Source organism: Cyanistes caeruleus, chromosome 7 (assembly GCF_971803275.1).
Source record: "Cyanistes caeruleus chromosome 7, bCyaCae1.hap1.1, whole genome shotgun sequence".
NCBI lineage: Eukaryota > Metazoa > Chordata > Aves > Passeriformes > Paridae > Cyanistes > Cyanistes caeruleus.
Genome location: NC_141707.1, coordinates 30,274,955 through 30,300,578, shown reverse-complemented (window position 1 = coordinate 30,300,578; position 25,624 = coordinate 30,274,955). Strand labels below are relative to the sequence as shown.

The 25,624-nt window shown below is 41.5% G+C and overlaps 2 protein-coding genes and 2 long non-coding RNA genes across 8 annotated transcripts in view; 2 read left to right on the top strand and 2 right to left on the bottom strand.

Moving 5' to 3' along the window:
- The window catches only part of SLC15A2 (solute carrier family 15 member 2), a 90,863-nt gene extending 88,357 nt beyond the window's left edge, over nt 1-2,506 (bottom strand). The window contains exons 1-2 of one of the 3 annotated variants that reach the window (XM_086897421.1): nt 1,431-2,506; nt 475-549 (exon numbers count right to left, since the gene is read on the bottom strand). The gene's annotated coding sequence lies outside the window, so the exon portion shown is untranslated. The remainder of the gene's footprint in view (nt 1-474; nt 550-1,430) is intronic. The other 2 variants (XM_086897418.1, XM_086897419.1) reach the window with 2 other exon arrangements.
- Nucleotides 1,350-9,518, top strand: LOC111932243 (uncharacterized). 2 transcript variants are annotated; one of them, XR_015289179.1, is made up of 4 exons: nt 1,350-5,005; nt 6,927-7,160; nt 8,322-8,496; nt 8,585-9,518. It is a non-coding gene; the product is annotated as an uncharacterized LOC111932243 (long non-coding RNA). The 2 variants fall into 2 exon arrangements; XR_015289178.1 differs by lacking the exon at nt 6,927-7,160 and having other exon boundaries at nt 1,442-5,005.
- A 2,859-nt stretch (nt 9,519-12,377) lies between these two features.
- On the bottom strand, nt 12,378-25,604 carry EAF2 (ELL associated factor 2). Of its 2 annotated transcripts, none has more exons than XM_023931276.2 (6): nt 25,263-25,604; nt 22,903-22,997; nt 22,102-22,238; nt 21,189-21,334; nt 17,703-17,963; nt 12,378-13,213 (listed from the first exon to the last, which is right to left on the bottom strand). In XM_023931276.2, exons 1-6 carry the CDS (start codon nt 25,363-25,365, stop codon nt 13,167-13,169), a joined length of 789 nt encoding a protein of 262 aa, XP_023787044.1. In that variant the 5' UTR covers nt 25,366-25,604; the 3' UTR covers nt 12,378-13,166. The 2 variants fall into 2 exon arrangements, with proteins under 2 accessions (XP_023787044.1, XP_023787045.1); XM_023931277.2 differs by lacking the exon at nt 25,263-25,604 and adding an exon at nt 23,592-23,703.
- On the top strand, nt 21,333-24,429 carry LOC111932244 (uncharacterized). Its single transcript, XR_002866020.2, has 3 exons — nt 21,333-21,463; nt 21,913-21,976; nt 23,670-24,429. It is a non-coding gene; the product is annotated as an uncharacterized LOC111932244 (long non-coding RNA).
- Nucleotides 25,605-25,624: the final 20 nt, after the last annotated feature.

The window sequence follows — 25,624 nt, the reverse complement described above, 5'->3', positions numbered from 1 at the left end:
AGTTTAAGGCTTTTTTCAGGCTTCTTCAGCCAACTCTGAGCCTTTGCCTCTTCCAGGCCACACTATAGGTCCCATTTCCCTTCCTAGAAATTGCAGTGATTTAAACAAACATCACTTTCCATGAAACATTTTATTCTGAGGCTGTCAGAAAAACCCTACCTTGAAACAGTTCTCCATCTTCATTTCTGCCCAAAACAATTCACTGAACTCAACCCAGATTCACAAATAATTTTATTCTACAAAACTGTATTTTTCAGTGAATTTATATTCCTCAAAAGGTATTTCCCCCATGCTAATCACCTCCACCACTTTCTTCTTTGATGTGGTAAATAATAAAAGACAACTGAACAAGAACAAAACACTCCTTTACTTTACTGCTACACAAGTGATTCCACAACCCATTTTTCATGTCAGAAACAGGCTTCTCAGACTTTCAGAAATGTGAAGTTACTCCAGAGAGAAGAAATTACTTACCTACAGTCACACCATGCCAATCGCAAGGCAAAAGTGGCCCCTTGCATTCCATCTCTGCTTGAACCACAAAACACCCTAGAGAGGAAGAGATTTATTTCTACAGTTTCCTGGTTTTCAACAGAAGCACCACCACAGGGGTTCTTGCAAGGAACAGTCATTAGCAGAATTGCTCTTTGGTGCCTAAAAGCACCAGATATAACAACTGCATTGTGCAAGATGTCATCCCCCCACCTAGTGAGACACAGGCACTGGAACAGAGGGCTTGCAGTCTGGGAAGACAGCAGAAGGGTGGGATGGGAAGTGCTAATCCCTTCCAAAGGCACAGAGGGTGACTCCATTATATTCATTGTGCATTCCCACAGTAGCATACCTGAAGCTTATCTAGGCCAGACTTTCTTCATCGGTGTATATTAACCAAGAAATGAAACTCATTTGTGTAAATCTCCCATTTCTCACCGGTTACTTGGCTGCCTGGTTCATTGCAGACCATCTCCTTCTATGCAGAGTAGCAGTTATCGGGGCAAGGATGTACTGATGAGATTTCTTTTTGATCTATCAGATAACTATGAAAACCTCTCGAGGCTGACCCTGAGTAAACTGAGGGAACAAGGATGCAGTACCTCATGCCTCTTCCTAACTCCTACAGCTCTGTGAAATCTCAGCATGATTGCTAAATCCCGGTCCCCAGAACCCCACCTTCAGTCAATGCTCAGCAATGACTGAGCATTACGCCTTCCTCCTTGAGAGGCACTGAATTCGGGAGGCTCTAAAGTGCAAATAAGATGATCCCTATGAACACCTCCACAGACTCTGTGGGCATGACTGCACAGACAGGCGCAGGTCCCAGCAGTCCCAGTCTCTGACCTGCCTGGCGCAAGCCCAATCCTGCCGGGAAACAGGGGGAGCGCAGCGCGGCCTGCTCTGGCTCCCGCTCGGGGCAGGGAGCAGCTACTCACCCAGCCCTGGTGTGTCTGAGGGGCACTGTGCCTTCACAGCTCATCTCTCTGCCTTTGCCCAGGAAAAGCGTCCTTCCCATGCCTTCCTGACACCAATGGGAGTGATACATCTTCTTTACTGTGTTCTCATGGTTAGCGTTCTGCTGGGCAGAACAAGTCCAAGGCCACTAGGCCTGCATGGCACACGCTGCCCCTTGCGAAGCCCTCTCATGCCAGAGCCGGCATTCGGCCCTCAGCACCTTCTTCCACAGCTGGCAAAGCATTTGGCACCACGCTGGGCTCTCTGCCCCGAGCTGAGCGCGTTGAGAAACACCGGTGTGGAAGGGACAAAAGTCCATGTTACCAAGTGAGGAAAGGGAAGAAATCACAGATACAAAACACAGTACAACACTGAGGGGTCTCCTGAGTGCTCGCCTCTCCTCCAAGCTACTGTCAGGCCAACGGGGCTGCCAGGCTGAGGGAATCTGGTTGTTCTTCGAGCACGGACTGCATTTGGACGTGCCCTCGCAGCCGCGGTGCGGACGTTTCCAGCCCGGCTGCGCCCCCTCAGCCGTGCCCAGGAGGTGGCGCCGGCCCCTCGGCCTTGGCCGCCTGCCGCCGGCACCTGCGGGGCACGGAGCTACGGCACCCGGGGAAATGTGGCCTATCCGCGGCCTATCCCCGGCCTATCCCCGGCCTATCCCCGGCCTGTCCCCGGCCTCCGGGGCACGGGAACCTCCAGAGCAGGGCTCCCCTGCCACGGGAACACGGAGCTCGGGAACGAGCGCGAATGGGGGCACCCCGGCAGGGAAACATCAGGTTTTTTCAGGACAGCCTGCAGCGAGCAGGGTTTGACAGAGGCCTGAGGAGACCCGGACATTTGCTGCTGAAGAAGTTTTCCAAAACTGCACCAGCAGGGAGCAGCTCGGGACCCCCGCGGGTGCCAGGACCTGCGGCCAGGATGGTGCTTATCTTTGCTCAGCTCTCAGCACTTTCCCTGCCGCTTTCATCTGTCGTCACTACCTTCAAATCTTTGAATGCCTGCAGAGCCATTGCAAAACATCTTCAGTGCCAGCCTGGTGCTCTCAGGCTGTGTCAGGAGTTCTGTGAGGGTGACTGTGAGATGAGGTGCTTGCAGCAGATCTTGGGAGTTGCAGGAGAAATTCTCATCTTGCAAGCAACAAAAATACAAAGTAAAATCATAAAACCATTAAGATTGGAAAAGACTTCTAAGGTCACCGAGTCCAGCTGTTAACCCAGCACCATTGAATCATGTCCCAAAATGCCACATCCACGTGCCTTTTGAACACTTCCAGGGAGGGTGATTTCACCACTTTCCTGGGCCGACTGTTCCAATACTTGACCACCCTTTCAGTGAAGAAATTGTCCCTAGTATCCAATTTAAACCTTCACTGACACAACACAAGGCCATTTTCTCTTATCCTGTCACTTCTGCTTGAAAGAAGAAACCAACCCCCACCTGGTTACAACCTCCCTTCAGGTTGTTTGCAGAGAGCAAGAAGGTCCTCCAGAAGCCACTTTCTCTCCAGGCTAAAGTTAGAGGTTTTTACCCCTAACTGTCTGTTTCTTCTGATGTTTTTCTTTCAAGGCTTCTGTTAGAAAGGCAGTCCTTGGGACCCATGGCAATCTCTGCTGGAGCTGAGGAAGGAAATAGTTCCCTTCAGGATTTACTCTCATCTCACCCATATGTAGACATACATGTGTAAATCAACAGCAAGGTCTAATTTTTCACCAGTGTCAAACAACATCACAAGATGAACTGAAACATCAAGAGTGCTTTTAAAAAGGAAGTCAGAGATCCCAAATGCGTCATTCTTCAAATGCAACAAAACTTTGGGCAGCTCCTGAGTCTGGCACCTGGCCCTGAGTGCTAAGGCTCGTTATCCCCGCTGGAGGAGCAAGGCAGGGGAAGGTCCTTGAGTAAGAACTGTGGAGAAGGAGAGTAGCAAAGCTTACAGTCATGGCTCAGGAATCAAGCCCACTGCATACAGGCACATGCAGCTGCCATCTGAGTGTTTGTACAACTGTTGCCACAGTTCCCCCAGATAAGATATGTTTCAAAAACCTCTGCTCTTATTTGTCTTTTTTCTGTCGCTGCTAGCAGTCCTCTTCTAGGTGCCAAATCCTCAGTGTCTTGGTTAGAGGATTTGGTGGCACCCAGGAAATCATTAAGAAATCTATTAGTAAAAAGTCTTGCTCTGGACTGCTCTGTGGATTAACTGTGGGAAACCCTCTGAGCTTTCTGAGTTCTAATTGATATCAATACCAGCTGTCATGGGGCTGCTTCCCATCCCAAGCCCCAGAGGTTCTGTCCACTCAGTCTGAGGCTGTGGAAAAATGGTCTGACTTCCTTGGCAAACTGTGGCTGCACAAAAAGAAAAGCATGCAGCATGTAAAAATAACAGATTTGAGAAAATTGTGGAAAGAGGCCCCAAACCAAATAGCTTCAGATTTCCTTGCAAACCACAAGTCCAGGGAGTCAAACTATTCCCAAACACACCACCATTTCTTGTTTTGCACACAAATGCCACAAACTGCTCCCCCAGTGACATGTGCTGAAACACCAGTTTTAAGGAAAGATATACATACATGTCACCAGTATTTGACTATAGCTCTTTGGGAAAAGACAAGCTCTTGGAAAACTCTTTATCTGGAGGAACTGAAGCTTAAGGAAAGGTTTGCCCAGAGAAGGTACAAAGCAAAATTGGGGATCAGTCTGGTCAAATAGGTTGAACTATTTAGCATGACAAGTTTAGATTTTTGGAAACCTACAAGCATTTTACCAATTGTGGTGTCCTCTAATTGCAACTAAAAAAGAAAAGAAAATCTGAAGAGTAGCTCTAGCTCAACCCATGTCCAGGCACCAAAACCTCCAGGAGATGAAATGCTCCCAGGACCTTTACTCTCTTGCCACTGACAGTCCAGCTGTGCTAGTGCATGGGGATGAACAGTCCTGCTGGTAATCAGTAGAAGAGTGAAGTGCAGAAAGACCAAACCACACCAGTCATTCAAAATAAGCTGAGAACAGGGACTGCGGATGTCATTGTGCATTTATTGAATCCTCCTGGAAATTGCTTTTCTATGCCCTGAAGAAAGCCACTTGGATATTTGTAAATTCAAGTTGTCATTTTAATCAGATGGAAGTCAGTTAGAATTTTACAAGTAATTTAAATAATGGTCAGAATTTAAAATCCATGTTCCTACTCAAGGGCATTTAAAGCCACTGTAAATGAAAAATGAAATTTATCAACCGTTTCTTCCTTGCACTGAACAAGTGGCCTTTGCTGAACAACTGCTGTGTAAGGGCTGTCTTTATCTTGTTGAAGCTGAGACCAGAACTTGCAGCACCAAATGATCTTTCTTCAGAGTTACCTCTATCTCAGCACGCACACACAAAGGAGAGTTAACAGCAGGCCTTGCCCACACGGGAGTTTATCTTAACACAGCTAATGCATTACCAGCTAATTCCTGGAAATTCAAAGCAGCCAAGTCTCAGACCTCGCTCACACGTGTTGCTTGTGATAAGAAGCCACAGTTTTGTATTTCTGCATCTGTTTGTTAGCGTGACTGAACAGGTAAGCTGCTTTACTGCTAAAGGTGCCCTGACCATCTCACTTCCTCCCAGCCCCATGTCAGCCTGCTGCTCCCAAGGAGTTATTGTGGTACTGCTGGTTGCTAGCAAACAGCCGTCACACTCTAGTCTGGGGGAGGCTGCACCGTGGTTGGGGATACATAAATTTTACACTGTCCATATAGGGCCTCACAATTAAATACTTAATTGTATCATACCCTGGAAGCCCAGATAAAGTAATTTGAGAAAGCAATGCTCTAATTTCCAACTGTTTTGTTGTTCAAGAACTAGAAATGTTAAAAGCAGGAACAAGATTCTAGTCAGACAAATGTCTCTCTGCAAATTGCCAGAGAAACACAATTAGTACTAAACTGTCATTAATCCTGCATATAGCTTTACAAAGCAGAGTATAAAGTAATCTGAAATTACTTCCTTGCCAGTTTCATCAGGACTTGCCTTTTCAATACGAAGACACCAATTGTTTGAAACAGCTCCTAATGAGTCATTTTGGGCCACACATAAATTGTTTCTGCCTCAAGGGATTTGACTGGCAGATGCAACAGCAACAACAATATATTCCTTGTTTGCTTTTTATCACTAATTTTATGATGTCTTTGTCTAAATCCAGACAGATATCCAGGCCTGGGATATCATTTTGGCAGGGTGGCCCAGGATCAGAGTCAACAGCACCTTTCAACACCACCTTGAGCTTTAACACAACCAGATCCATTTCCTTCAGGACAAATCAGAAGCAATATTTGCCTGTTTCTGGGGTGGGTTAGTCAGCACAGCCTCACCTAATCCTACTCACCCACCCTTTGTTTGTGACTCAAACATTTACATTTTATGATTTTTCTTTCCTCATGGACAGTAGTGCTGGAGACTGGGAGACCATGCAGCTGGGTAGGTTATGTCCTGACAGGACTGTGAGCTTGGATGTGTGACTAACTCAGACTCAGAGGGAAAAGTGCTACCTGGTTTGGTTCCCAAGGTTTCTCTCCCTTCTAAGATGGTCTTTATGCCTCAAAACTGGCACATTTTTAGGAAGGCTGGGCCTCATTTCTTTGTCAGAAGAGACATAGTGATGATGTAAAATACTCTTGCATCAAACAATACAGAATAGCTACATGAAGAGTGGAGTGAGAGACTTGTGGCATAAATACTCTCTTGCATGAGAAGGGAGGAGGGAAGCTCATGCTAGTATGGTGGAAAATAAATTTGTGAGGCCAAGTGGCCTGATTTCACTGGAACTGGGCTTGTGGCAGTCTAGGAACACTGTAGTAGTGCAACAAGCTGATTGGGTGTTAAATTGTGTGGCTCTGTCACCTGAGCAGAGTCCAGCAGTGAGTATCCCTGCTGTTGAGCCACTGCACTACCTGGAACAATCACCTCACCTTATTGTGGGATGACCAAACTATTTCTCTCCTTGATGAGCACCCTGCCACTAGCCCTGTAAACTGGAAAACTGTGAGAAGTGCCAAGCCAAGCAAGCTTGAAATTACAGTTTTCATTTAGCTTGGAAAACAAATTTACCATCTGTACAGCCCATCCTTCTTGTCAAAGAAGCACAAGGTGAAGAAAACACAGCTGTGAGGCAGCCTCTTGCAGCTGAGCATCTCTATCAGGCAGGAGGTCTCTGTGTGGTGTGAGCTGCTGATAAGACCCAGGAGACACAGCTACCACACAGCAAGGAGCAGTTTGTAGCTTGAGCACTTCCAGCAACAAATGCACCTGCTGTCAAAGTCCCAGAAGTATCAGATCAATCCATCATTACATCCATCTTCACACACATCCCATACACACTGGCTGTTTCATCAGCATCCCATCACAGAGCTGCTCCCACTGAACAGCAGCTGAAGTTACTTGGCAGCAATCGCTCTCTTCTACAGCACAGACAATCTCACATGCATTTTTGTTTGCTTTAGGGAGATTTGTGCAGCATGAGCATGTACTGTTTCCACAGTGGAGGTGATTTGGATCAAAGTCTCTGATGTAACATGGTAAACTCTTTGGCTCACTCAGCTCAGCTCTACAGAACTACAAATATAGGCGACACATTATTAAAATTTTAACAAGTTTCTCTCTTGGGGCCCTCAGTTATTCACCTGTGAGTAGCTGCTGTTTCATCACCAGGAGGGAGTCAAATGGAAAGTACAAAGGTAGGGATGGGTTCTAATCTCTTAGTAGTCAGTTTGTTTTACAAATTTACGGGGATAAAAAGTCCCCATTAAGCTCAGTACACTCCTTCCAGGTGGTACTTTCTAAAATGTAGTCATTGTGGAAAGAATGTCTTAAATAGCTTAACGGTCTTACATCCTCAGTTAAACATAGCCATAGCCACTGATCATCACTGTTCTTGACAAACACCATATTGGTGAACTATGAAGCCAAGTGTGGCTTGTAAGGGGAGAAAGAGCTAAAACAAGGGAGTAACACAAGTGCAGGTGATAATCTGCATGGAGTTTTCCCCACCTGCTTGCAGGTCACATTTAGCAAACATTTTTGATGACCAGCATTTCTGAAAAAACACAGTTATAAAATGTTAGTGAAATGTCAACTTTCACACATGGGGAAAAAAAAAACCAAAACAGAAAAAAAACCCCAAAATCCCAGGTCATCATGCAGCATAGGAGAGGAAGTTATTCCACACAGTGGTGGGAGAGGATCATAAGGCACACAGACATTTCCAGCAGAATTGCCGAAGGACAGATAATTCCAAAATAGTCTTTTGTGCCCTCATTGCAGAAAACTGGCACAAACATGTTTTTATTTGAAGGAGGAATCTCAGTCAGACACTGGCCTTTAAAACAGCCTTAGCTGTTAGGAATACTTCACAGTGGTAGATTCTTTAATACTACAATAAACACTTGGAACAAAACTCTGGTAAAAGCCTAAATCTTTTCATAAATTGCCAATGTGCAAGGAGTCAGATGTAAAAAAGGTAATTGGATAAGGGATGAGTTGGTATTTTCAAGTTGCAACCAGCTCCCATGACTCTGGGAGCTGCGTATGAGGATGTCCATGAATATTTATTTCAGAAGTTGTAGCAATGAAAAGGCACAAGGAAATAGGGGGTCTGCAGAGTTTATTGGAGATTCAGCACATCTTAGAAAATGTACATCCAATGAAGTTTAACTCCGCTGGTTGCTGAAAGGAAGCCATTGTGCAACTGTTTTGCAAGAGCACTGAAACTGGTAGAACAAGATACACAGCATGTGGAAGTGAAACTAAAGATATTAAAGAAGAGTTTAGCTTGCTGTTGGGTCTTCTTTAATTACCTTTTTAAAATACTCCACTTTTCTTTAAACTTTAAATAACAGCATAAAGAAGGCCTCATCTCTTAGATGGAGCAAGTAATCCTCTGTCATGCGTAAGCACTTACGAGAACAAGCCAAGCTGCTCAGCACATGGGAGATGAGAGATGGAGAACAGGTTCTGTAACAAGGGCCCCTGTTCAAAGCGAGTCAAGAGAGGTCTCGGCAGCTAACTCACCAGGTATGTGTTGTACATCAACAAAGCCGTCTCTGTTGAATGAAAGGCTCCTTCATCTTTGCCTCTAACCTCCATTCCTTCCTCACCACAGCAGAGGGATTCGCTTTTGAGAGAAGGAAAATCTGAGAACATACTCATTTCTTCTATGGATCCAGAAAACCACAGAAACAACTAGAGCCCAAGCCCTTGCTGTTCCCAGCAGATGTGGCACTGGTTTTACACAAACCCTGTATGAAGTCGGATTTCTGCTTTGGAGCCGAGTAGTTCCCCATGCCAACACAAGCCTTGAGCTCTGAGTCTGCCCTTCAGGAGCTTTTCTCCATTATGAGAATCTGCAAGTGGGGAAATAAACCCCACAGTAACAGATGCTTTAGAGACTTCCATTACTTCAGCCCACTGCTGTGCATATATCTGGTAAGCAAGGAGCTGCCGCCTTGGGATGCTACTGCTAACAAGTTAACTAGGAAAAGCTGTTACTCTAGTTTCATTGAACTGAGCAGAGTAATAGCTGATACACAGAAGTCTTTCTATCCTCCCTCAGATGTGGATGGCTGCTTATATCATATTTGCGGTCTAAACTGTGAAAGACATTATCATTTCTCACTTTTTTTCTCCTCATTTCAGCACATCTTCACCTTCTTTTTGCATGTCACCTACATCCATGAAAGCATCAGGAATATATATTTTAACAATATTCAAAACTCTCTTTCCTCATTCTTCTTTTTACATGTCCTCAAAAAGCTGATCTGAAATCCATATATATCAATTGTCCTTAGCACTGCATGCAGTTGACAGAATGACCTCAAAAAGTGGTGAGAGAAGGAATTCACATGTTCTGCAAGCATTCAGCCTAGCAACCATCATGGCCCAAGTAATCTTCTCTTTCTTCCTCTGACCTTCTTCACTTCTGTCCAGTTTATGTATCCTCATCTCTTCTGTTTAAGGGGGGTTCAACCATCTGCTTGGCTGTGCTTAGAAACCTTCCTGAAGAAATTCTAAAGAAAATAAACTGTTGGCCAGAAATTATATTATTTTTGTGGATCAACGTCTTGAGTACCAAATCAAACTATTATCTGAGATGATCTGTTCATATCTGGTTCCCCAGAAATCAGTAAAGACCCAACAAATAATTCTTCTTAAAATACAGTGGTTCTGTTCTTAAGGTGATCTTAAGGTATTCCTAAGGTAACAGACACTTCTTTCTGTTAGCACAGAAGTGACTTAATGAAGTCCTTTAATCTGAAAAATTATTATACTCTGCCTTCAGAGAACCCCAAGTATATGACAATCCCAGTGTTTATCATGGAATACAGTGGTGCCAGAGCTACCCTGAAGAGATGACCCCAGCCTCCCATATGCCCCAAGGCAAGATTAATGAAAAACAAGAGTTGGACAGAGTTCTTAAAAAAACTGGAAGCTTCCAGACAAGGTAGGTACAACTGGTACACATAATCCCTGTTTCAGGAATTAACAGCAGTTGAATACTGCGACCTTGAAGTAGTTACCAGACAAACTGTGCTTGTACCAGGTGCCATGCAGAGAGAAGGGGCAGGTGAACTGTGACTACAGTGGCCGTTAGCACTGAAGACTAAAAATTCTCAAATTTTCAGCTGCATTGTGAAGGTATTTTTGATTTATCAATATAAGTGATAAGCAGCTGTTCTTCAAATCCAAAACATACACAATAGCTTCATTATAATGTTACAGTACAATATATAATGTCTCAAAATATTATTCAAATGTATGTGCTCCTTAGAGATACACACACAGATGCTTTAAATCTCTGAATGTAAAGACAAAATAACTGAAAGAAATAAGATAGAGCCTAATATATTTGAAGTCATTTTGAAAGAGATACTCAGAAGTTGTAGGAACAGTGGTCATGGAACTTAAAGCTGTTACTTATTACTTTCTAGTTATATTGATATCACATTAATAAAACTGGTTTTAAGGGAGAAGAATATGATTTTCAAATCAGGGTCAAAAAAAAAAGGAAAATTGCTTTAAAATCTCAATGCAATCCCCTTCTCACTCGTGTCTTTTGGGAATAACCTGCAGTAGGAGATATGGAGGCTCAGCACTGCTCAGTGCACACAACCCCAGCATTAGGGGAGGAAAAGCCCCTGCAAGTCACAAATGAGACCCTTGCCAAATCCTCTGCATGAGGAGGCTGAACAAGCTCCTTGCTCACCTGTTAGTGTTTGACAGGTACAAGGATAATGGGGGAGCCAATCACATATATTTGGGCTGGAAATGGCATGCAGAGCTTTAATCTTTAATGCATTTACATTTTATCTTTTTACCCTTATCTCTTCAAGAACTGTTAGAGAATCTTATCTCCTGTTGTGTTATAGAGGGAAGCTTTCCTGAATTATCATAATTGTGCATTTGACAAAATGCCTGACTGGCCACTAACCACTCTGTAGTACATGCTACACAAAAGCTTCAATAACATTCTTCCCTTCCTAGAAAGCTTTCAACACAAAGATCAAATCCTAAAGATAGCTCAGGCTTAGTTACAGTCCTGAGACCCAGGAACCTGGAAATCTGCTTTACTCCCTGAGCTATATTTTAAGCACCTGCATACATGTGAGCACAGTTATATACAGACTGTACTCAACAGTTATATCACTGAAGGAGTGATTATAATCCATTAATACACGTGCTCTGTGTGATTTAGATTGTGGCCTGGTCAGTGCATCCACACATCTGCTCACTCTGTGCACCCTGAATGCCCTGTTGTTCAGTGAAAACAGCAGCATTCTGGCTGTAATTAGAATTTAGCATCATCCTAAGGGAAGTCTTTCATGCAAGTGAAGCACTGGGGACAGTGGAAAGGCAAAGAGAAGACATTTCAACTCAGGACACTGCATTGTCATAGACCCCTTTAGCACACAGGGCTGCTCCTTAGTGCTAAGGAGCAACAGCTCAGCTCCTCACACTGCCATAGCTGACTTTATCAACAGCATGTGCCAAGAGCCACTCTAGCAGAGTTACCACACCAACAGCTAGGATCTATGGAAGATCCCCTCAATCCCCTTTGCCTCAAGTTTCAAATGTCTTACAGGGGTTATTACATAGCAACCTTCCTGCTCACCCATGGCTATTAACTTGAGTTTTTTCCTGTAAGTATAAACACAAGAACATTTTACTTCTTATGATACCAATTTTAAGAGCCAGAAGATTACTGAGCTGTGATCTGGTGCAGAGCAGAAGATATGGAAGCATTGAAAAGCAGCATTTCCCATATTTAATTTAATTTCTGATATTTCACTGGGCTGATAGAGCAGAGTTCAGAGAATAAGCTCTCATAGTACCATCTATTGTATACATTTACTGAGTGTGCAGTTTTTTCCTTGTCTGCACATTCAGGCTGACATATGGGATTCAATCCTCAGTTTAGACATACAACTGTGACCCAATCACTGCAATCCAGCAAAGGAGACTTCTGTGCAGGACTGAACAGACTTATCTTGTCAGAACTCACCCTACAGACATTTGCTAGTGTTACAAAACTCTTAAGTAGTAAATTACAGGATGAAATTTGGAGTCTGATCCTTAGTTCTTCAGGTCATGAAGTATAATTTCAAATGTGGAAAAAATAAGACCTTTTGTTGTCTAATATAGTACTACCTCTCACTGGCATTTGGATATAATCCGTAATAAACATTCAGTTGCACCACCAAAAACTTTTGGCAAGCTCTTAGTAAGAGTCACCTCAATGTAACAAAAGCAACAAACATTTCAGTCTTGTAGACAGGATGAAGATCCTTATTAGCTACTATTTCACTGCTTTATTTCTTTTCCTGACCCTTTCACTGGCATGACTACTTTAGGTAGAAAATAAAATTCTTAATCAGTAAAAACAATCTGATGCATGAAAATGATAGACATTTGCTTTATTAAATTACTTTTATACTTCCACAAAGAAATTTTCTGATTTCCATTACAGAATTGAATGAAGGAAATTCATTGCTGTCTCTGCAGTTACCTAAATTTAGATACAAAAAGGTTGTAAAAAGACTGCCCTATTCAAGTTACATAAAACAGGCAGAGAATAGATAAGTTCCCTTAGGAATCTTGAGGCTCAGAAATATAAAGTCCGATTATACAATGAAATTAAGAATTCAGCAATGTGTTGAACAATTGTAAACTGTAACTGCACTAGTGGACCACATTATTCAGCAGTTTCCTTAAAGGTATAAACTGTGAACTGAACAAAAAGTGTAGCTGACATGGCAGACCTCATTTAGTTGTTCTCCCTTTCACTCCCTCCAGGTCAAAGTTGTGAGATCAGCAGTTAAATGATAGGAAGGAAACTTGCCTCCATAAATATCAGAAATTTCTCCATTCCATAGCTATTTATATAAAGTAACTAGCTGTTACAAATCAGTTTCAAGTAAAACAGGTGGCTGAGGCAAAAATAATCAAAATCAGATCATACACAATTTTACTGTAAATACAGTAATTTGAAAGATAAACACATAACCATAGCACTGACAGGATATCAATGCTGCTGTATTATAGACATGATGTGTCAGTAGAAAATTAGGATGTCTGTTATCAAAATTGAGGACATTCATTCCAGTCTCTGGTAATCTAATCTTAGTGCAAAACAGATGCTAAGACTTATTTAGCAAAAAAAGGTGATACATTTAAGGCCAAAAAGTTGTTCAGTCATCACTATCGCTTCCAGATTCACTCAGCTGCAAGTCATTTCCTAGAAGAGAAAGAGTCAATATATTAGTCATTTTCAAGGAAATAATTTTCTTCTTTCAAGATCTTCCCTTTCCCAATTAAGGCTTAGAAAAGCTAATAGGAAATAGGTAAGGGGGGGCTGGACAAGATGATCCTTCAAGTCTCTTCTAACCCAAACTATTCTATGATAAAAGAATAAGTAGGTATAGAACCACACACCCAGTGACAGAACCTTAGAGAGATCACTTTTCTACAATTTTAAAATCTTGGCAAGGAAGCCATTAGCATATTTGCACAAGGGCATTTATTTAATATCACCAGATCACAAAAGACAACACCTAAGTATCTCTGCCACCCACATTTTCATGCTTCACAAGTGGAAAAACTGCTGGTGAATGCAGTTTTATGAAAAACAAGTTGTTGGGTTTTTTTGGAAACACGTCTGAATGCTACTCAGCTGTGCTTGAAAACAAAGTGGTGTCTCAATCAAGAAGAGCAGCTCTTTGACGTACCACTTAAAGATGTATCAGTGACCTACTATTTCAAACTGGTTTTGGAACAAGTGAGCAAACAAAACATCAAAAGAAATTTTACACAGCACTTTAATTTGGTGGCTCTCTCTCTCTATATATTTCAAAATGAGGAAGTAAAAAGACTACACTGTGCTTGCTGTGGATGTCCATAAACTCAGGGGGTGGGAGGAGGGGAATCTTCCCAGGATGACAGATAACTAACAAAAAATACAGCAGTATGCTCTACACAATCTACATCATATCTAGCAACTTCCCACACGTTTTTAGGAGTCTGTTCCAACTGGTATGCTTTTACCCACACCTCCCTTGCCAAACAACCATTACAAAAGAAATAAACCAATAATCTCAGGCTGTGCAGAAATAGCCTAAAAATAAAAGAAAAATCACTGAAACTGAGAAAACTGAGTCAACACACTATTTTCACATGCCCTTTCCTCAGCTGCAGCACCCTTCACAGACCCCTTTTGCAGATGGGTGAAAAAGTAACCTCAAGTGGGTAAACCCCACAAGACAGATTGGATCTTTTATTCTCAGGCATATAATTTCTGGCAGAACACTGGAGTCTTTAACATGGCTGCATTTAGCCTTCCTTTGTTTTCCACTGTGTCAGCAGTAAAGCTTAGAAAGTGGTACATGTTTCTCTGCAACAACAAAAACACTTTATATAAGAAAAGAATAGTGAAGATGGTTGTTTCCAGCAATCTTTATGAAGTATTACTGTAGACATTTTTTTTGTTTCCAATCATCTATATAGAGGAAAAATTTACAGCCATATTAAGACAAATTTAAAAAGCAATTTAGAAAGAACAAAATCAAGTTATTTGTCAATAATTATTCATAACAATGTAATATCCTAAAAGATCTTTCAAGAAATAGAATGGTATTGGTAAATTAAACTCCTTTATTTATCACTCCAAGGAGAACTACTGTGAATTCTTAGAAGTCCCAGCACTGTTATGCACTACCTACTTTATGGGAGGACAGGGAGTGTGAACAAGAAGATAACCTTATAAATAATGTTTCTTCAGCCTTCAAAAGTTATTTCAACACAGTTAATAGAAATTACACAAACCCTGTAACACTAGCCAAAAATACCAATGCTTGAGAAAACCAGCAGATGGGAAAAGCAAGAACTCAAAGTTCCAGAGTCAGAATTAATATGTTAGGATTTACTTCAGGCTAAACTTTCTGCCTCATTTTTACAACCCTATCTCCAAAAAACTCCTTCAGAGAGAGGGCAAAATAGCACAAACAAGAGCTGGTGGCTTTCAGATGGATTTGGTGCAAAGACAGAAAGCTCATTTAATGAGGATCCTGAAGAAACATCTAGACTATTGTACTTAATGCGGCAGTAGTAAAGTGAGGGAGAACTGTTGAATTTTCATGGTGCCAGTTGCTTATTAGCAATACTAATTGGGGAAATAGATTGCACTGCAAATTACATTTCCTATGTTTTTAAATCAGTGAATGTAATATATTCAACTGAATTCTTGCTAGTTACAGGGGACAGGGAAACTCATTGGAGTGATCACTGTTTCAGACATCTTAGTGGTCACACCAACACCAAGCTAATATAAGGGAAAATTATTACTTGTCAAAATGAAACAGCTATGTCTGTACCAGCACCAGGCGTCAAAAGTGGTGAAGTTGTGTTGAATACTAAGTATCTAACACAAGGCCACAGAATAGCCCGTCTATGCTGGGTTTTCTTTGGAAAGCTACTTTGTTTAACATAACCCTTGTTTAAACAAAAAGTAGACATAAAGCAACATATGATCAAATATTCATGAAGAACAGATTTATTAGTGCCGCCATTTACAGATTTTATTATATGGCAAGTTGTGAGCCTATATAATCAGCTTCTCAAGATAGAAAGGGGAAGAAGTAATATTTTGGGAGTGAGGAGCAGTCTTGAGCCCAAGATTCCTGAAGAGGTAGATATGTACCTGACAGAAGTATTTAGTTACCATGCTCTAGACACCACCTCCTCCATTTTCCAAGTTCTACAAAATCTCAGCTGCATAATTTCTACATGCAAGATAAAACTCTGTTCTCTAAGCTTCCCCCAACCTTCTCCCTGCACACAGAATGTCAAAGAAAAACTTCACTAATTACCTGGTATAGCCCTGATTCTACAGAAGTGCACAAAACTAGTCACAGACATAAGTACACACACCTCAAAGCAAGATTAGACAAGCAAGCAGCTTGTGCTGACATTCGTTGATTCAATATTTTATTTTTGCAAAAATTTATTTGAGGTGGAAGAAATGACTGTACAAAATCAGACTGAGAACTCTTGCCATTCAAAGTAGAACAATGTGCTATCCATTTAGTGTCTCTAGGTTTTACGCTCCTGCCAAATTCACTCAGCAACAGAGCTAGAGAAAAGCAATCTCCTTGGAAGTAGCTGGTTTGATCTTTAACTAGTGGAAGTGTCCTGTAAGTCTTAACTGCACTGAAAGTTAGGGGTGGAATTGTTTTAAACTGTAACATATCTGTAACCATAATAGAAGTAAATGGCAATAATCTCAAGAGCTGGACAAACTCAGAGGCCTAAGTTTACAGGCAGAGGTTCTACATGTCAACATAGTTCTCAAGCAACATCAAGCCACTGACTTCCCCTGAAACAGTCTTGATGTTGTCATGGTTTAAGCAGCATTTTCTCCCTATGCTGGAACTGGTAGACTTGACCACATGTACTTGTATTTCCCACTGGAAGCATTGCCACCTGAGATTCTGTCACTGGGGATAAAGCTTAATCACATTTTCATAACAACTTTAAATAAAGTGTGGAGAACAAGAAATCACATTTGTCAGTAAGGGTTGAAATAAGTGGCACTCTAAAGTTACACAAATTGTAAACATGAAGACTTTGTTCTTTGCAGTGACAGTAAAATGAAAGCAGCATTTAGTTCTCTGCTTGTGAAGTCACAGGACCTTTCAGTCTGATCTTATCTGTTAATGCAGTACATAATTAAATATCAATGCAGGTTATTTAAGTATTTAAATACTAGCTAAAAAAAAAAAAAAAAAGAAAATAAAAGAACTGTCATTCATGTTATCCACTAAGAGCTGAAATCAAAGTAGATCTGCCCAAGTCTAAAATTTTAGTATAACAAGTTTACATATAAATGATAAACCATAATGTTCTTAAGCTACAAACCAGGATTGATGGAAATCTCTTCAAACCAATATGGCAGCTAAGCAGTGAATTAAAAATTGAAACATTCTGGAAGAGTTATCATAGCTGAATACTCACTTCTATGTCTGAATACTCCTGTTATTTAGGTAGTGAACTTAAGTTTCTCTGCCTAGCGGGATTTTTTTTTTTTTTTTTTTTAATATGAGAGTCTTCTAAACTTTCCTTTTCTTGAATACATTGAGCATTCAGTTCCAGGTTGTGCAGCAACCCTCTTGAACATCACAGCTACTCTTCAAATTACAGTTTTAGTTGCCTAATGTGTAGAATAAGATAATATCACCTGAAAGCAAATCACCTCCTTCCTTATATGCAAAGGACAGTTTTGCCATGTTGGCCAGTGGAACACTGCCATGAATAATTGTAACTGACACAGCTAAGAATACACCATCTTTTCTGTAACTCAGAGTATTGCAACCATAGTATCCTTCCCATAGTTTTATCCAAGAAATTATAAGCGTATGTTTAGGGAGTGTCTTGTTAGTTCAAGTATTTTCAATACAAAATTACTGTTCTCCAGTCCCAATGTATAGAACTGGGAGGAAGCCAGAACAGCTTAGGAAATATTTTCAACTGCTTCAGCTTCAATTTAATATCTCTGTGAACCACATACCTTCTAGCCCAGTGTCTAATTCAGCCTGCTGCTGAACAATCAAACCCTAGCATCACTTCCCACAGTTTTAATTATAACAGAGACATACTTAAAAACAATATGGTTTCCTTTCAGAATCTTGATGTCTGGAATTGTGCACTAAGAAAAGAACAGTCTTTGTACTTACGTAGTGTATTCATCATATGACCACTGCTCTCTTGGGATCTGTTATGACTGGCATCTTTGTCAGGAACAGCCTGTTGTGGTATGGCAGACACAGTAGGCTGCAAATATGGCATTGACATAGGAAGAGAGGGCTTCATTTCCTCATCTTCAGAATCACTAGAACTATTTTCACTACTTGATGAAGAGGACGAAGAACTTTTTGAGTCAGATGAGCTATCAGAGCTACTCAGCTGGTCCATGATACTGGCTTCTGCTTTTAGCTCTGCAAACAATATGATTTGTTTCTCAGTTTACATTCATCATAATTGAAATATAGGGAAGAGTAGAAAAAAGGAAAAAACATCAACAGACATCAGGCACACATTACAGCAACTTTAAAACACCCCAGACCAAACCCACCAAAGCTCTCCAGAACAAAGAAAAGGGCACAAGTGAGTATCCAGCCTATCATGTGGTTTTCTACCCCTATAGCTTGAGCACTTTCTCCCTTTCAAGCCAAGTGTTAGAACAAGGGTGACTGTGAACACAAAAACTTAACCCTGCATTCCATGGGGTAATGCATCCCACATAGCCTTTAATTTCTGTAACTAACACAAAATGTTCTGTGTTTTCCTTAACACCCCAAATATGGCTTTCACTGACTAAAAACTACAGTTACAATCCACAGATCAGTCGCTGCAAGATGTCTGCAACTGCATCCAAAATGCCTCCCAGCAGTTCAGCATTACAATCAGTACACTTGTTTGGACCACGTGACCTTTTGCTCAAAATCAAGTTAAGCATGAAGAATATCCAAAAGAACCATCCAAAGTTTATATGAGGAAGATTTCTCCATATCCTTGTTTCATTATAGATTTGGAGGTGCAAATAATGCTGCACAGTATGCATTTCCCACATAAGTCCAACATACAGAGGAAGTCAATCTTTGCAGAAGGGTACACATAATAATTGTGCAGAACACGAGTGCTGAGAGAAGTGTGAAACAGACCTCTGAATCATGGTGGAGGGAGGACTTGAGAAATTATACAGGGTGCAGAAGCTCATCACTATACAAGATTGTAACTACCTAGACATTTGTTAAGATGGTCTCACAAGCTCTTAGAATACTTCAGGAACAGCTTTGATATAGCAGACACAATAAAGCAAGTAGGAGAGTAACTCATCTCTCTTCAAATTTATGCAATACAGAACAGATTGAAGGTGAAAGTCACCAAGATGCATGACAGTGCAAAGCTTAAAAGAAGAAGGGAGAAGGGAAAAAAAGATTAATCTTCAAAACAAACTTCTATGAAATATAAGTTATTAAAGGCCAATCTAAAGGAAAGGCCATCTTTATCAAAGGCCAATCAAAAAGAAAATGGTGTTCAGGAAAAATGGTACTTGAAGTAGTGCAGCTATGGCTACAGGGACAAATTAACTCAATGCTAGAAGAGAAAAGAAAGAGCACTGAAAGACTGGACAACTCAAACATAAGGAAAAAAAGAAGGGGAGCAGAAAGGAAATAAGAATTGGAAGCATCTAAGCATCCTTCTTTTATTAAGGGCACGTATAAGAGAACATGACCCACCACACATCTGGAGCTGTAAGACACCTAACTGAAAGACACCACTCAATTCCTAAGCATTCAATTCCACTTCCTCCTAAGCAATGTCTAATATAAGAACAATTTTAAGTGAATGGCCAAAACAAAAAGCTGAGAAATAAGATCTCTGCCTTGAATTTTGATGTAATTTAATCAGACAGAATTTAAATTAAGTCATTTTAACCAGTGAAGGAAGAGCTGTACACATACTAGAGGATTAATGGCAGAATGAGCTTCCCCTCCACCCCAGAAAAAGTCAGTAACAAGTTCCAGGTAGTGTACTTAAGCAGGAATAGTTAGTTACACAGCTATGGGATGAAGAATAATTAAGCAGGCAACACTTCTGAAGAGTCCGAGAGTTACAGTGGATTCCTACACACGATTCTACCACACCAGGCTGTGCGGAAATGACTTGATACTGTTTGGTCTTGTGATACTATTTGTTCTTTGTGTATAAAGATGAACAGTGACTCTAAGGCAGCCTTCTTGTCACATCAGCACTGCTAAAACCTCAGTAGGTGTGTTTGCGGGCCATATTTTAGGAAGTTTTTGGACTCATAGCAAGAAAGCTAAAGGAAATTGACAACAAATCAGGAATTTAGAAAGTAAACTTCAAGGAAAGATTGAACCAACTGGCGTCATTTTGCATGAAGAATAGGAAAGAGGAGTTTGAGTCTGTGAAGGACTGCTCAAAAGCAGCACAGTAATCTGCTCTGTACTTGCATGATAAATATGAAATATTTAATAGTAATAGGTTTGCTGTTAGACTATTTATACAGGAGAACCTGAACAGTAAGGAGAGCAAAGCCCTGGAATGGCTTGCCAGCAAGTACAAGGATCTGTCAGTGGAAGATTCTAAGAACAGGTTAAAAGTTACATCAGAAATCTGACTTTAGGACAGAAGGATGGACTAGATGACTTGATATCTCTACCATCCTTTTCAATTTTTCAGCATTTTAAATAGTATTCAAAATTGGACTGGCACTACATAAAGTTTGGTACATTGGCAGTCACTTAGGAGACACAGTGTTTGATACGACCACTCCCCCCAAAAACACTTAGAAAAGGCATAATTTTATTTGATGTGCTCAAGTTTTCCTTCTTCTTTGAAACCTTAGATGAATTTGAGTACTGGTCTGCAATATAAATTGGTGGTCAGAGCCTAAGACCAAAATGGAAACAAAAATCATCTTCATAATGATACATCTAAAAAAATCTGTTTAAAGGAATTCAGAACAACTTAGGAAGCAGATGTCAGTTCCAGTCAATGAAACTGCCACCTGTCAGCATTTCTGTAGCAAGTAATTACCACCTGCCATCTCTTCCTTGTCCTCCCAAAGGAAATAAGGCCTCCTATTAAGTGAAATATGAGTGTCACACCAAACCAGAGTCTCTCAAGGAAACAGTACATAGCACTGCTCAAGGGTTGATTTATGCAAGCTTTTTAGCTGTCTTTTTCATTGGAACCTCATCTTCCACAGGGCTCTATCTGGTAATATAAAGTGAATGTTGAGTTGTAAAGTACTGTAACATTTTTGCTGAGTGCACAGAAAGAAAAAGGAGCAATGTCAAAATGGAAGTGACTTAGTTCCAGTACCACAATACAACCAAGCATACACTTGATTAAAGTAGCAGTGGAAGACAGAGTCAAGGAGACAGCACCGGGACTCTTGGCATTATTAAGTCTAATGGTGCAGCTGTTTTTTTACTATCACAAGCTACAAACACTTGAGCCAGAGTGGTCATTTCCATATCAGAGTAAAGTTGCTCACATAATAAGCTTCTAGTGTGAAACTCAAATAACACAAAACAAAACAAAAACAACCTGCACATGCAAAAACCTTTTAAAAACCAATTGCTTGTTAACATCAAAGTTTCTGAAACTTATGTGCCAGTGGAGCTTACCCTGTTCAATGTCATCCATAGGAGAAGATGGAAACGTTTTTTCTTTTGATGGAGAGTTTTTAATGTTATTTGGAACTTTTGTTGCATTTCGCATTTGCTGCTGTTGCTGCTCAATGCGAGACTGGACTTTACTACTTCCTTCAGCTCTGTGTGTAAAAGAGAAAGATTTTTAATTACTAGAAGGCAAGATGCAAGGAAAAAGGCAAGAACACAGGGGATATGGTACCATGGACTTATTTCTCATGCCTTTCTAAATATCATCATTAGATTCTTAGGTAAGTTATTATACTGGTCAGTTGTTATACTAATACATATAACATATTAATATTATACTATTGATATTATACATATGTGTGTTAAAAGTGATTTTTTGATACAGTGCTAATAACTTCATAACACTTTGTCAATTGATTTTTTTTTTTTATACCTTGCTACCCAGGATTGCTTAATAATTCTGCTGGAAGTTGCTTATATGGACTCAGCAGCAGAAAAAAAAATATTACAAAAACTTGGTATGAGAAAAACAAGCCATTAAAATTGCTGAGACCTGTCACAAATTTTTCAGGGTTTTTTCCTCATTTACAAGTCAGAAGACAGTAGGCAAGCTACTAGCCAAACAGATCTTTGTTTTCCTCCCTCTAAACTCACCAGAAAATAGTTACTATTTCTTTCAATAATATAACATGTTTTGATTAACAAATATAAATTTCCATTTCTTCTGCAGTTATGACTCAAAAGATTTGAAGTCAGTTTGCTGAGAAAGCAGGCTTTTCATTCCTTTGAACAAGGTACTTTCTAAAATTATGTTTTCCTAAAAATAGTAATATGTAGTTATATATCTCAATTTAGACTCATTAACAAACTGATTTTCACAATGAGTAAAGCACAGTTGTTTCTCCTGTAAATCACCCACCTGGTTTTTTTCACAGTGATGTTGCTACTAAGTTTCTCTAGGCGACATTCTCCAGTGTCATGGTTGATAATTAAGATACATTCTTTTAGGTAAGGCTTCTTTGAGCCCTTGAATACAGTCACTGGTGGAGTTGAGCCCTATTAAATCAGAAGTCCAGTAAGTGTTACTCCTGTAGTCGTTTTTCTTAGGAACAGCAATCCATCAGTGGTGACAAGTTCACTACAAGTGATCATTTCTAGCCATTAAAAATGTTATTGGTTAACTCAAATGAGATTCACAGTAGCCATGTCCAAAAACAGCTAGTGTTTGACTGAAATGGGATTTTACTCACTTAGCTTAGTTTGAAACTGATTAAGTGCTTATTTCACAAGGAGAGCAGGCTCCTCTGACCGAAAGGGGTTTCAGTCCCAATATCAGCAGAGCAGAAAAGCATGGCAGGTAGTAAATTTTCCCTTTCCAGTCTTTCCTGCTTTAGAACTACACTAGAGCAATAAATACCAAGGGGAAGCTAGCACTGCCAACATACACATAAAGCTTTTCTGTGTACGCAACACTTCTGGGTCATCCTACAGCATATTTCCAGAGCAGCAAATACACTTAAAGTTACAGTGCAGCTGATTAACCTTTGGGTCTTTTGTAGTCTTACATTCTTAGAGCAATTGTTTTTCTACTCTAAAAATCACCCAGGCAGCTCTGAAACAGCACTAAAACTTTATACCCTTCCACAGTCAGGATATATACTTGGAACAACCAAATAAATCATTCCCTTAAGCCTGCCACTCTTCAGCCACATCAACTCACCTCGATATTTGGCAGTGTTATTGTCACCTGTTCGCCTTTGCCAACTTCAAGGTCTCCTTCACAGGACATATCAATAGATGCAGGCTTAAAGTCATCTAAATATAAAAACAAACTAGATTATTTACAGGCTTTACAGGAATCTTATAAATGCATACACCACTTAATTGCAGTTGGAGGCTATTAAGTAAAAGCCTTTTTTGCTTGTGTATCATCTACCATTCCCATGAGCAGATCATTCCATAAGTCAGTAGAATTCAAATTCAAGCTGCTTTTCTCAGGGTTCATGTAAGTGTTTAAATCTTTCAGTTAAAATTAGAAAAGCATCTTTAGGTTTTAATGGTTAAAAAGCCAAACAAGCTGTGTTATATTTCAAAACATAAATTCTCATGTAATTATTTTCAGAAGAATCAATAGTTATTTCTTTTTCTCTTTCTGTTTCTGACTTCACTGTAACTAGCATGTCAGAACCTGACAAAAACTTGGTGTTTCAGTATAGTTATTTTTTCTTAAAGTGAAATTCCTTCCCAATTTAACATTTATTTACATTTTTGTTTTTTCATCATCTAAAGTACTGGTTAAAGTAAGTTTTGAGCAAAAGAGGGTTTTCGATTCTGGTCCTTTTCAAAACTCCAAGAGACACTGCAAACATGCATGTGTTCAGGCATCAGCATGGCAGCTCTGTTACATACCATTACCTACAAAGTATCATTTCCACCACAAATAAATTGGGAAAGGCTACAGCCAAAACTTTGTCTGTGCCGATTTAGGGAGACAGGATGGCATCAAGAGGTTCTTCAAGGCCTGTGAAAACATAGGATTATCGCAACGTGGGGTTGAGCCTGCAGCTCCAGGTAAGGCAGGGCGGGTCTCGCACCCCGGGATGCCGGTGGAGGTGCGGAGGGGACCCATGGGCCGGCACACGCTCCATGGCCACACCTCGGCACACGCTCCCCGCCTCGCTGCCTGCCCCATCTCACACAGCTGGTCACTGGCGGCATTCCTGCAACTGGGGAGCTTCCCAGTTCCCTAACTCGGCCTGCAGCCACGGCCCAGGAGGCACAGACCACAGCTGGGAAGCAAGGCTCCAGCCAGCACAACAGTCGGGCAGGAAAACAAGGCTGCAGGAGCTGGTGGGAAGGACTGTGCGTGCAGCAGGAGGCTCGCAGCTCAGACACAGGTGACAGCCCTTGCTAACCTTGTTTAGGGCAAACCTCTAAATGTTGTCTTACAGGAATAAGCATACAATCGTTCCAGTTTCTCATCAAATCAGAGAATATTTGTTTAACATATGGCCACGTGGCTGTTAATACTTGAGAAAATGAAGATATTAATACTTCCAATCTTAACTTCTAACCAGCAGCTGTTTTCCCTTTTACTCAACTGTTAAAAAAAAAGTCAGGTGTTGGAGGATATTTCTTCTGCATGTGCCTTTGATAGAACAGAAAAATGTGCCAGTTTCTATGTCTCATTTGTTGGAAACGAAGAGAGATTTCAAAACAGATTTCAGAATAAATCATTAAATTACAAGAGTCAGCATGAAACTCTAAGGGTAGGAGGTACCAGACAGTTGTTAGTCCTCTTTAAAATTAGGATAAATTTCAAATTGCAGCATTTGTTTAAATCCATTTATAGTCTTTTTCCCCTCTCCTCCACTTCCACAGTTGGAGACAATCTGCCCAAGTGCCGTTCCCTTTGCTCACAGAGCACATTACCCATCTTGCACACAGGACGCTCTCCAGAGAACATACGTGAGACTGAATCTTGGGGATATCAGTCTATAAATAGCCAGACAACAAAACCAGAAGCTGCAGTCCTAAATTACCAAGGACTATAATCCTGGGAGCATTTGTTTCCTAGCTACCCTCAGAATCTTTGGGCACACACCTCTCTAGATAGTAATTATGTACTCAGGGAGGGTGCACTGGCTCCGTGATTAACGCTGCCCGCCTTTAACCTTTGATTGTTGAATTATACGGAACTTCTGAAAACTGAGCGCAAGGAAAGAAAACAGAGCCACAGGTTCAGCTTAGCTCGGTTTCCAGCAGAACTACAGGGAGACACTATGGAAAAGGCATAAAAAGCGAAGTTAGTGCCCAGCGGATAGAGAGGGACAGTTCTAGGATACAATGGCCGTATGTGCTCCCAGCACCGACTGAAACCTGCGCCGCTCCCGAAATCCCGGACCAGCACTCCAGGGCACTCAGCGCCCAGCTGCACACCAGAATCCTGTGACAGAGGCAGCCGCCGAGCTTGGCCGCAGTCACCCCCCGCCCTTCAGAGGGACTGCGGGGACCGGGGGCCACCGAACCCCCCACTCCGACCCCCGCAGCCCCGAGCGTTGCCCCAACCCCAGCACTCACAGCGGACAGTGTGGAAAGCGCAGCGCGGCTGCTTCTCGAAGCTCTCCCCTAGCTTTAGCACCCGCGCCTTGGGGTCGTAGAGCGACGGGACCGTTCCGTTCATCGCGGCAGCGCCTCACACCATGGCGGGCCCCGGGGCCGCCGCCGCCGCCCGCACCGAGCATCCCTCACGCCGCCCGGGCCGGCGGGACCCGCCCACGCGTGCTCCGATAGGCTGCGAAGGGCAGAGCCCCGCCTCCCCCGAGCTGGATTGGTCAGTGAGCGCGTCCCTCGGTAGATTTCCGCCAGTGGGGTGTCCGAGCCGCCAGCCCGCACGCGGATATGCAAATGAACCCTCCTCCCGCAGGGGACAGCGCTGGTTG